The following is a 12,404-nucleotide window of genomic DNA, read 5'->3' on the forward strand; positions in this document are numbered from 1 at the left end:
GGAGTGTGGCGGCGCGCCGCGCGCGTGCGCAGGAAGTCGCGCAGGGGAAGGCTGGGGCGCGAGCGGAAGTGACGTAGCTCTGCACACGTGGTCCGGTGTGGTTCGAGCGGGTCCCCTCGGCCGGGCCTGGGGCGTTACGAGCTCTTTCCCTTTACGTAGGCCGGACCTAGAGCTCCGGTCCCCGTCGCGTCGGCAAGATGGTGAAGCCCAACTACAAAGGACGGAGCACCATCAACCCGTCTAAGGCCAGCACAAACCCCGGTACAGGCGGCGGGGCTCGCGGAGGGTGGAGCTTCGAGAAAGCTTGGGGGGAGGGCTCCGGGGAGACCCAGGGGGAGGAGGGACACCCGGGTGGCATTGCTTGGAGTGACCTCAAGCCGAGTGGCTATTGGGGGTGAGAAGGGAGAAGCTGGTTGCTTCATTCGGGGCACTAAGGAGTGCTGACATGTTGCTCGCCAGTCAGGGCCGGGTGCCAGGCACCGGGTCTAAAGTCGGGGAGAGTGAACACTCAGGCCTGGCCGGCATGGGGCGTCTTCGCTTGTGAGATGCAGAGACTGGGAAGCTCTGAGCTGGAAGGGGCAGTTAAACTTGACCTCTTCTTATGTTCCTGTGTGGGTCGTGTCGAAGCCCCTCCCCCAATATATTTCAGTCTTGTGTGATTCCAGCTCTCCAGCTCAAGGATTGCTAGAAGTAAATTAGATAAAGTCAGATTAAAAGTGGTGTAGGCCGACCCACCTGGCCTTCTACACTTGACCACACTTGCTCCCACCTTAGCTTTGACTGTTTAAGTGAGAAAGGGATTGTAAGTTTGGCTCTTGGAGTCATCCCTTCAGTTCAAGTGTATAGAAAACCCTACAGATAAATAAACACGATCATTTCAATAAAGATGTTTTTGGAGATGTTTATGAGTTTTGTCGGGGTTCCACCTACAGGAGGAACAAGATAGCCTTTGGGGGAGTCCCTTCCATTCGGGTTTAGTTAATAAAATTTTGTTTTTAAATATGGTTTAAGTTTTTTGTGACTTTAATTCACGTTGAATGTTTACCCTGGATTGCTGATAAACTATTTGATTTGTGTAGACTGGAATCTTAGAATGTTAGACCTGAAAAGCTCCTTAGAGATCATGATGTTATAGGTGAAGAGACTGAGCCAAAATAGGGGAAGTGGCTTGTCACAGGTGGCACAGTTAGTGCGAGTAGAGCCGCTGGTCCTGTGATTTCAGCCTGTTTTCTGCTGCATCACTTTAAGAGTAGACAGGTGATTTGAAGGGATCCCCAAAGGAGAACCTAGGCTAGTTTTACTGCATTTATTTGTCCTTCTCTTTCTCTCTGAGATGTAAGGCCAGAATTACTGCCTGTCTTGTTATTGACTAAACTAAAGTCAAACATTCGGAAATTAAGAAACTGGTACATCAGAAACACTTAGGTACCAAAACTGTAGTTTCTGTGGTGCCCTGCATGTAGCAGGCCCTCAGAATTTGTTAAAGTGAGACCCAGAGGTAGATGTCTTTGTGGTTAAGAGCACAGGTGGTGATCGAATGCTTTTGTTAGCATTCTGGCTCTGCCATTTGTGACTTAGGGCAAGATGTCTGGCCACTGTGCCTCAGTTTCTTAGCCTGCAGAATGGGGATAATGTATCCCTCTTGATAGGATTATTGTATGGCTTACATGAGACGATACCTATAATGTGGATAGCACATTGCCATAATTAGAGCTCAAAAATATTAGTTCTTATCGTTATCAAACACAGTCCTGTTGAGAATCAAAGGTTAGATCAGCTTTGTCATACCATGTAGCTTCTAGTAGTAATAGTTTTGTTGGAGGAAGTAGAGATTTTGCACTGAGGCGGCAGCTCGCCTACTTTGAGTGAACTAGTTGATGCGTTTGAAGCAATGACCATACTTAGATTTGTTGGTTATCAAATGATGTGCGGTCTGTGTCTGTGTTTCCTAGATCGAGTACAGGGAGCAGGAGGCCAAAACATGAGGGACCGGGCCACGATCCGGCGCCTGAATATGTACAGGCAGAAGGAGCGCAGGTGAGCCCTGGGCACTGGCATCCTCTCTTCTTCCTTCATGCCCTTGACTTGTAGCTGAGACCTATTAAATTTTTGATATTCCCGCTCCTGCTTTCCCCACAAAGGAGTGGTGTATTTTCAAGTATCATTTTATATAGGGGTTGTTATGATAAATTGTGAATTTTTGGTTAAAGACATGAGTAGTGGGTGGTGAAATCGTGATTGTGTCCCAGTACAACAGTTAGAGGTCTTGTTCCTCACAGCCTCAGCCTCCACCAACGACATATTAAATCTCAAGTATCCGTCAGATAGAAATCTGGTTTTCTTTTTTTTTTTAAGATTTTATTGTTCCTTTTTCTCCCCAAAGCCCCCCAGTACATAGTTGTATATTTCTAGTTGTGGGTCCTTCTAGTTGTGGCATGTGGGATGCCACCTCAACATGGCCTGATGAGCGGTGCCATGTCCGCGCCCAGGATTCGAACCGGCAAAACCCTGGGCCCCCGAAGTGGAGCGCGTGAACTTAACCACTCAGCTACAGGGCCAGCCCCGAAATCTGGTTTTCTTTAACAAAACATGTAGGACTGTAGTCCTGAAAGCAGCCGGAAAACTTGTTTTTGAATGCCGGACTTTAGATCATAACATTGGGGCACTTGGAAACTCAACCCCACTCTGAGTTCTGCTGAGGCAGCCTCTGCCACAGGGACTTGCTGAGCGTGGCATTTTGCTGGCTGCCCTTAATTTGTTTGGTAATTAGATTCTCCATCCGTTCTAAAAGATGTGTCTAAAACACGAATGTCGATGAACTTAATGTGCCTTAGTCACCTACCCTGCAGTTTGTTTTAGAGTTTTGAGTTCCAGCCTTACCCACCCTCTACTTAAAATTCATTTAGACCAGCCTTCAAATAGTTACCCAAAAAACTCAAGTATGTGATTTTTTTTTTTTTTAAAGCAAGCGAACAGTAAACACATTTTTGAACATCAGTGTTATTTGTTACTCATCCAGCAGAAATCATTACGTGTGCTGTTGCAAGAGGTTAAATGGCTTTTGGGCAATCTGTTTCAAATGTAGAAGTACTTTTTGTTTACTGAAATCTGTATTTCATGATCATTTAAAAGGAAAAAAAAAAGTCCTTTTGATGGAAAGGGTATTCTGTAAACCAGACTTTGCAGTTGTTGCCTTTCTTCTGTCATCAACCCAGATCCGTTATTTCCTCCATTTAGGAACAGTCGTGGTAAAGTGATTAAGCCTCTGCAGTATCAGTCAACAGTGGCTTCTGGCACAGTGGCGAGAGTGGAGCCAAACATTAAATGGTTTGGTGAGTATTGTCCTCTACTCCTTTTCCTCTACAGAATGTGTGCTGTGTGGAAAAGGGTAGAACGTTCAGGTGTCTAAAGGGCAGGGGTTTTTGAGTGAGTGGAACTGTCAAGGATTCTATGAGGAAGGGATGAGATAAGTACCCGTGGTTGAAAAAGGGCTGAGAAAAGTAGTGGATTTCGTAAATAAGCTCTTTTTAAAAGAGCTCATCATCATTAACTGTAAGAGAACCCTCTTAAACCGATAGGCATCCTTAATGACTAGCATTCGCAGACCTTCCAACTGTCCTCTCTTAATTTCTGGTTGCCTGGAGAGACCACTGTTTGAGAGGTGCCCTGCAGGTGTGTTTGTGCCCTTAGCTTGTGCCTTAGCATTTCCCTGAAGTTCCTCTGAAACACTTTTTCTGAATGGAGTTGTATTTGAATTGAGTGACAGTGAAAGTTTTCTCATTGGTCCTTCCCAGGAGTGATGGACTGTCTCCAGAGTCACAGGGGGTCAGGGCTCTTCCTTTGGAAACTCCCCCTTCATTTCAGTCTGGACTTCCAGCCTTTCCCTTGGCCACCGCTAGTTGTGCGGGCTCATCAGACGGGCAGACCCCAGTGCGTGCCTGGTGTTTGATCTCTGTGCTTGGGGGCAGATGGCAACTGCCTTTGAATCTCTCTTACATCTTTTGATGGGATACCCCCTAGGAAGCTGCAACACAGAAAAGTGTCAAAGAAAACGCCTTAGAGAGGCATTTAGCATGGTGGCTAGGTACTGTGACTAGATTCAGACCTCCTGGGTTTGAATCTTTGTTCTGCCATTTCTGTGACCACGAGCAAGTTAAGTCTGTTCATCCGTTTCCTCACCTCTAAAATGAAGATAAAAATAGTACCTATCTTGGGCCCAGCCCTGTGGCCTAGTGGTTAAGTTCCGCATGCTCTGCTTCTGCGGCCTGGGTTTGCGAGTTCATATCACAGACATGGACCTACACCACTCATCAGCCATGCTGTGGCTGAGACCCACATACAAAATAGAGGAAGACTGGCACAGATGTTAGCTCAGGGCGAATCTTCCTCAAACACACACACACACACACACAAATAGGGCCTATCTGATAGGCCTGTTGTGGTAATTAAATGAATATCTCCATGTAAAGTGCTTAAATAATGCCTAGCTAATGGTGAGTACCATATAAGCATTAACTGCTATCACCATCACCATGGCCGTAGTCATTGTCATCCTGAGTTTTGCATTTGTGCTCAAGTTGCCGTTTAGTTGACTGTGTTCTTCAGGATCTCTCACTTACAAGGTGTTCTCCAGGTAGTGTTACATAGCTTTAATTCGTTCCCTTGCATGCGTTTATCGGTTAATTTAATATTCCCTTCAACCCCTCATAGCCCTAAAAACAGTAACTGTGACCCTGGGGTTCTGTGCTTCAGGATTCTCTGTTTTGCTAACCGATCAGCTGTGATTGGCTCCCAGTTTTCTTTGCCAGATCTGTCAGGAGGTAGGACATTTGTCGGATCTCAGTTCTCTTCGGTGATGTTTATTTTTCAGTTTCATCCAGTCAGGAAATTGGGCTTGGACAGCTATCGAAACCCTTTGTGTGTCTGGGCTGATGGATTAGCTCAGAGCGGATGAGTGCAGGAGAGGCAGTTTTTTTGTTTTTGTTTTTTTTTCCTCTTTTAAGTTTGGAGATGGCTACATGGAATGGATGTATCAGGTGTTTGGTAATTTAAAGTCTTGCCTTTTGCTGTTTCATTGGGAAAATGGATACAGAAGCAAAAAAGAGTTGGTTATTAAATGGGAACATTCTTTTGTAAAACAGGAAACACACGCGTGATTAAGCAGTCATCATTACAAAAATTTCAAGAGGAAATGGATGCAGTTTTGAAGGATCCATACAAAGTTGTCATGAAGCAGAGCAAGTTACCCATGTCTCTTCTGCATGATCGGATCCGGCCTCATGTAAGGTGGAGGACACCCCTGGCCCTGGGATTTCTTTGGCAAACTCCGTCAGATCCCTCCCTGACATATTTGTCTTTTGGTTTTCGGTAGGGAACGGTGGCTGTAATGACATCCCGATGAGCTTTCTGAGACTTCTCTCTCCCCGTTGTTTGGGTCCCACCTTTAGTCTGGACTGGGTTCTGTTGGGGACGCGGGGGAGCCTGGTGGATCAGAGCCCAGGCTTTGGAGGGAGACCTGACTCTTAGTCTTTGCTCTGCCTCTTCCTGTGGCCTTAGTTAGGTTTCTCCCTGACCTTTTCACTTCTGTGACTGTGAAGTCAAGACAACCCCCTCCTTGGGTGATTGGGTGGAGATGAGACGTCTGTGTGGCACCTGGCATGCAGTGAATGCATAGCATGCCACCTATGAGAGCTCCAGAGAGCGTAGCTGCTACTAACATTGTTTTTTGGTAGGCAAACTTGTTTAAGTGGTGATTCCATCAAATTTTGGGGAAATGTAGAATTAGGATTGGGTGGTAGGAGGGAGACCTTTGGTGCTGTGTGCTTTCAGCCTCTATGAGATCCTTGGGGATTGTTTTCAGCTGAAGGAAAGGCGGCTGGTCAGATTCGCTGTTAATGGCTCAGGTTGGAAGTCCAATAAGGACTGAGTCAGCCTCGAGTGGAATATTTCACACAGAACCCAAGAAATGGCCTGATTTTGCCTGCACGTTTTTACTTGCGTTGAATAATAATTCCCAGAAATGTAGCTGGGACATAACCTCCGGTTCCAGTATAAGGAGGGGAAGAAAACATCGACATGCATCCATGGGTTAAACAGTTCAAAGAGAAGTGTTTACTTGCAGAACAAAATAAAAACCAAGGCCTGTCATTGCCTCAGGTTTTGTCAATTATGCTTTGTTCAATGAAGGACGAGAAGAATGGCGCCTATTAGTGGAATGACTGTTTTCTTTCAGGGAAACACATGAGCATAATTCATGAACCACAGACAAGTCGCTCATTTCCCTTGTGCTCTTTGTCTGTTCTCCCTAAAGCCATCTTTTAACAAACGATTGAATCCTGTTTATGAGAAGAACAGAGAGGTTCTATTATGGATTTAATGCCCGTTCCAGTTGTTCAGTGCTTCTAAAATTCAGTGCCTCACCGTCTGATGGGCGGGGAGAAGGGTCTGCAGCGCCAGCCTCGGCTTGTATTTCAGGGCAGATGGGGACTCGGAGTAGCTGAGGAGTTTCTGCTTAGGACTTGAAAAACCTCACCTGTTTGAATTTACTCCCGTCTCTACGCCTTGTTGTAAAATCTCGTTCTGAGATTGCTGCACAGTGGAGTCAACTCAGATAGGCTTTTAATTGTTTACATTCCGCTCTATGTGTTGTGTAATTAGTATGTAATATACTACAGTATAATTCTCTACTACTGTAGCAATACAGTAAACATACTGTAACTTATTCTCTCTGTGCACTTTATTATATACTGCGTATTACCACATTTTATTTACTAATGTATTGGTTTACATACACAAATCCATGTATACTGTACTTCATAGGTTATTTAACAGATTTTTAAGGATCTTTCTTTTTTTTTTGGTGAGGAAGATTTGCCCTGAGCTAACATCTGTGCCAGTTTTCCTCTACTTTGTGTGTGGGACGCCTCCACGGTGTGGCTGACAAGCAGAATAGGTCTGCACCTGGGATTCGAACTCGCGAACCCTGGGCCGCCGAGGCGAAGTGTGTGAAACTTTAACCACCCGGCCACGAGGCCAGCCCCTTTAAGGATCAGTTTGATCATAATTTTCCCAGTGACACTGGAGAACCTAGTTCCCATGTAAAATGTGACCCCTGTTGGAGGGTAGTGAGTAAAACTAAACTAAGGTGGGTTAGAGAATCTGAGAAAATGATACTGCCTTAAGGATCTTTGGGAGTTGGACGGGGGATCTGTTAACGTTCTGAAGCCATGGGGATTGCTGCGTCCGTGTTTAGTAGCTGGTGCTCACAGAGGAGCTGTACTGAGGGCCAGAGGCTGCTCCTCTTTGAGGCGCTTCTCCGCCGCTCTTAACATTCCGTTACGTGATAGATCCTCGCTCAGACTTAGGCTTTGATCCGGCTTCAAAAATTCCTGTGCCCGTAACTCCTTTACAGGCACGTCAAGTTCTCGTTAGTATCAGGTTCCTTTTATCACATCTAAGCTATTATTTTGGACTTTTGCTCGATGTTTTTCATCTGAAGACTTTCCATGTGCATTTAATAAAAACGTTACCTAAATTAGGGAGAATGTTATCTGAAACTAAAATGCATCTTACAAAACAAGCAGTTCCTTTTAGCCATGAAAGAAATTAACTTCCAAGAAAAAGTTGGCATTTACAGTTGGTTTAAAAAAAAACACAAATTTGAGCATGAGGCCTTGACAAAAATCTGTGAATCTGGCGAATTTTATGCACTTGTTTGAAAGCTCAAAAAAAAATGGTCAGAAAAGATAAGTCAGTTTTCATCACTGGAGGCTGAATTACATTTGACTAAAGTTTATGATAAATGAAATAAAGCAGAGTTTTTGGCAAGTCTTAACACAACTGTTCATATTTACTTTGACTCTTTGGATTGCTTTCGCATTTCTCCAAGGAAGCTTACAGAACGTCCGAGTCAGAGAACAAGTGCTTTTGCTATGTACGTCAGCGTCTCTGATTTGAAACCCAGCTGCATCTGTGTTGTAGACTTTGGTACGGTCTGAGCTCTGGAGAAATGAAAGCAGAAAGCCTTCCTCGGGTAGTTATGAACCTTTGCTCGCTCTCAGTGCCGTCCTTAGTCTTACCTGTAATTCCTCTCTTTTCTCTTTAGAACTCAAAAGTTCACATTCTTGATACGGAAAGCTTTGAAACTACATTTGGCCCCAAGTCACAGAGGAAGCGACCAAATTTATTGGCGAGCGATATGCAGTCTCTGCTAGAAAATGCGGAAATGTCCACTGAGAGCTATGACCAAGGCAAGGACCGTGACTTGGTGACCGAAGACACCGGTGTGAGGTACGGTTTTGAAGTTCGTGCAGGTTCCGTCATTTGCGCCTCTGCCAGAAAACCTTTTCTTTGTGCTTATTTTACCTCAGAAGCTCGGGGATCTAACTCATAGATGGAGAGTTACCCTCTTCCCTTAGAGTAGCAAGATTAGTGAAACTGGGACCAGACTGAAAATAATTTAAGGTGGTTTGTTTACTATAGGTCTCTTTCTTTGTCCCCAAAATAGAAAGAAAGAACATTTTCTTCTTCGTAATAGTGGTGTATTCTATCGTACACAAATTAGAAAATATAATTGGAAAAGTTAAATTGGAAATGCAAGAAAAAGAAAACAAGACCTCTTCATCCCACTACCTATGTTAAGCATTGTGACTATCTTGATGACTATCAGGGCTTCCTTAACCGGAAGTCTCTGGACCGCTGGGGAGTTCATGGCTGGCTGTGAGGTCTCTGTGAGCCTCTGAAGATAATATGTGGAAAATTTATGTACCTGCATAAAGGTGATGAGGTTTTTATTTTGTTTTGTTTTGCGGAGAAGAAAAAGGATCCATAACTTTCATCATATTCTCATAAGGGTCCATACCCAAAAGAAGGTTGAGAATCAGTCCCTGATAGATATATTCTTCTAGATCATTCTTATACTCGATTTTTATTTCCAAATATAATGTGTTAAGACTGTATTTTAACTTGCCTTTTAATATATTTTCCTAAATTATCAAGAGTAGATTTCCACGTCAGTAGTTAACAACGATGTGATGTTTAATGTCAGAGTAGTATTTTGTAGTGGCCAGTCCCACTGTTGGCTATTCAGCCTCTTTATAGTTTTTCCCTATGATACACAGCGCTGGAGTAAAACATCATTGTGGCTGAATGTTTCTCATCCTTAATCTCCAAAGACTAATTCCTGTGGGGGAAGTCAAGTGTCAGAGGGTATGCATGCTTTTTGATAGGCAGCTGCCCCATTACCCTCCAGAAAGGGTTTACCAGTTTAGTTTACCCCAGGCAGTACTGGAGGGCCCCCCGTCTCTCCCTAGTGTCCCTTAAATGCTTCCTTGACAAAGAGGCGTTGTCTGTTGGCCGCTGCAGTGCCACCGCGGTGCTGTCGTCAGCCTGTCTCAGGCTCTGGGCGTCCCAGACAGAACGTCAGGCCATTTGAGGCCGAGCAGAAAGGCAGCAAGTTCATTTATTTGTGGAATTATTTGGACTTTCTAGCTGGCTTTGTATTCTACTGATTTAAATTTTTTCCTCTTCCAAAAGGCGAAACTATTTTTGTTTCAAAGACATTGGGTAAATGTCATTGAGGCTTGTAAATAAACAAATTCTCAAGCTTATCAGAAAAATTTCTCTTTACACAGGAACTATGGAATGTAGCTTATGGTTCAGGTCCTGCCGGTTCCTTTTTGTAATTCTCTGTGACATATCGCCTGATTACAGTTGCTTTTTTTTTAATAATTTTTTTATTGTGGTAAAATAGACGTAACATAAAATTTACCATCTTAATCATTTTTAATCACACAATTAAGCGGCATCAAGTACCTTCACCTGGTTATGCAACCATCACCACTACCCACCTCTAGAATATTTTCACATCATTCCAAACTGAAACTCTGTACCGGTTAAACACCAACTCCTCGCCCGCCCCAGCCAACCCCTGGCAACCACGTTCTACTCTCTGCCCCTCGTTTGACTCCTCTTAGGAGCAGTACTTCCTGTAAGTACTGTCATACAGTATTTGTCCTTCTGTGTCTGGCTTGTTCTCTTACATAATGTCTTCAAGGTTGTCCCTGTTGTGGGGTATATCAGTACTTTAGTCCTTTTCGTTGCTGAATGATACTCTATTATGTGTACACCACACTTTGTTCCCTTGATCAGTCAATGGACATTTGGATACAGTCACTTTTTAAATTGTTTGTTTTTTGGTCCATCCGCAACTAGTTTTGATAGTATTTTCCTTTGGTATGGGGTTGATTTTTCCCTAAAACATCCTTTTAATCTTCCTAGTGCTTCACTTGCTCACTTTGGGTGCTTTCTTTTTAGAAACGAAGCCCAGGAAGAGATCTATAAAAAGGGACAATCCAGAAGAATATGGGGTGAGCTCTACAAGGTAAGCCTTTGAATGCTCTCTCGTTGAGTGGTTCCTTTGATTTTCGCCATCTTATAGTGAGAACGTGGATTCTGATGTGTTGAAGCTCTGTCAGACAAAGTCACACTCTGCTGCCCGTTCCATCTCTTTCCCCCACAAAGAAGTGGGGTCGATGTAGTCATGCACGTCCTACCATTGTCGCGGATAACTACATTTTGTAATTGCTCATATAATAGTCACAGCTCCCATGTGTACGTTCATTTATTCTCTGTCAGTGTTTGTTTGGATTACCTGCTAAAATGGCATTCCTGTTTAGATTGATCATACATGGTTAGAGCTCCGTGGGAAGTTTGAGTCCAGGCCTTTCATTTTATAGAGGAGAACACATGTCTGGAAAGGTTGTGCTTACCCAGCACACCCAGCGGGCTAGGGGAGGAGTCCTTGTGCTTCCTGAGTCCTGGTCCAGTGCTCTTCAGCTGGGTCAGGTTCAGCTTCACACGCTAGTAGTATTCTCAGTGGCAAAGACCTTCAAGCCTAGTCACATAAACAGTGACATAATAGGAAAGTAAACTTTGTAAAATATGCAAAACCTATAAGAGTAGAAACTTTTAGAAGTCTGAGAAGTACATGATTCTGCTAAATAACGTGCAGTAGTTATGAAATAAGATGGATTTCGTCTAAGCTAGTTTCCTATTTGAAATTTGACAAGTTTCAGATACCCACAGGATGGAAAAACTTTGAGTTCTGCTCCCTGGGCGTTGGGATTGGCTACAGCCTGCCCTCCTCATAAGACTGCTTTGAAGCTGTCTCCATTGTTACTGTATTTCCTAGCCTCCCTTAAGTGCCACCCCTTTCATCTTGCAGTTGTAGCAAACCTTCCTGCCTCTTTGAATTTGCAGGTGATAGACTCATCAGACGTCGTGGTACAGGTTCTTGATGCTAGAGATCCAATGGGGACCCGTTCCCCTCACATCGAGACTTACTTGAAAAAGGAAAAACCCTGGAAACACCTCATTTTTGTCCTTAACAAATGTGACCTTGTTCCAACCTGGGCAACAGTAAGTATAGCTGCTTATCCAAAGCAGACCACAAGGCCACACAGCTCGTGTGGGCTTTGAGTTCTCCATAAATCGTGGCTTCGAGGATTCGGGGCATCATTAGAGTGTTGCACTCTTGAGGTTGTAGTCATAGACGCGTTCTCATGGAAAACAAAAGTGTGCTTCACTGACTGTGGCCAGAGGTACCGTTTATCCTCTGATGGTTGGTGAGGGGACCCCTGCAGGGCCCACAAGATGAGTGATGTGTGCCCTTCGGAGGGAGACAGGCCACAGCCACTGGCCTGTTTCATATTATGTTGCATTAATTGCATTTAGTAGCAATGAAGTCTTTTGGGGGTTGTTGTTTTGTGAGACAAAGCATTAACTATCATACTTGAAAGAAACACTTCAGAGAATTACGCTTAACCTTTTCCTTAGACAGCTGTGTATGTGAGGCACAGTCCTGTGATTCTCGCTCTGATTGTTCCCGTATTGGAAGTAAACAAGGTGCAGTTGACCGGCCTCTTTTCTTTTCTCCCTGCAGAAACGCTGGGTTGCCGTCCTCTCCCAGGAGTATCCGACCCTGGCTTTCCACGCGAGTCTCACTAACCCCTTTGGCAAAGGAGCATTTATTCAGCTTCTCCGGCAGTTTGGAAAGGTGCTGAGTCCTGATCTCTGTCTCCTGGGGTTGTGTAGCTGTGGGTTTGTGTAAGAATTTCTCTTGCCAGGGTGTCAGAAAGTTACTAGCCTCGCTTCCCACATCTTGGTAATGAGAAATGTGTGTGCTAGAGATGTAGAAACTCACGAAGCCTCAGGATCTCGAGAGATTCTGAAATATTTTTAGCTCAACCATTGCCCCCATCCCTAACCGATGTTGCTTCCCTCTCTGCCATATCCCGGGCATGTGATGGTCCAACCTCTGCTTGAGGATGGACCCCTTCCCCCGTGTTCCCCACTCTGGGCTTTCCAGGCCTGCCAGGCTTCCTCCACCCTCGGGGCCTGTGCGG

At 44.5% G+C, this 12,404-nt stretch overlaps 1 protein-coding gene across 1 annotated transcript in view; it reads left to right on the top strand.

Moving 5' to 3' along the window:
* The window catches only part of GNL2 (G protein nucleolar 2), a 23,140-nt gene continuing 10,736 nt past the window's right edge, over nucleotides 1-12,404 (top strand). The window contains exons 1-8 of the mRNA XM_008517883.2: nucleotides 1-261; nucleotides 1,953-2,037; nucleotides 3,238-3,332; nucleotides 5,142-5,281; nucleotides 8,105-8,289; nucleotides 10,315-10,381; nucleotides 11,260-11,418; nucleotides 11,942-12,055. Of these exons, the coding sequence (XP_008516105.2) occupies nucleotides 198-261; nucleotides 1,953-2,037; nucleotides 3,238-3,332; nucleotides 5,142-5,281; nucleotides 8,105-8,289; nucleotides 10,315-10,381; nucleotides 11,260-11,418; nucleotides 11,942-12,055 (909 nt within the window). The 5' untranslated portion in view covers nucleotides 1-197. The remainder of the gene's footprint in view (nucleotides 262-1,952; nucleotides 2,038-3,237; nucleotides 3,333-5,141; nucleotides 5,282-8,104; nucleotides 8,290-10,314; nucleotides 10,382-11,259; nucleotides 11,419-11,941; nucleotides 12,056-12,404) is intronic.

The sequence above is a fragment of the Equus przewalskii genome, chromosome 2 (assembly GCF_037783145.1).
Source record: "Equus przewalskii isolate Varuska chromosome 2, EquPr2, whole genome shotgun sequence".
Classification (NCBI taxonomy): Eukaryota; Metazoa; Chordata; class Mammalia; order Perissodactyla; family Equidae; genus Equus; species Equus przewalskii.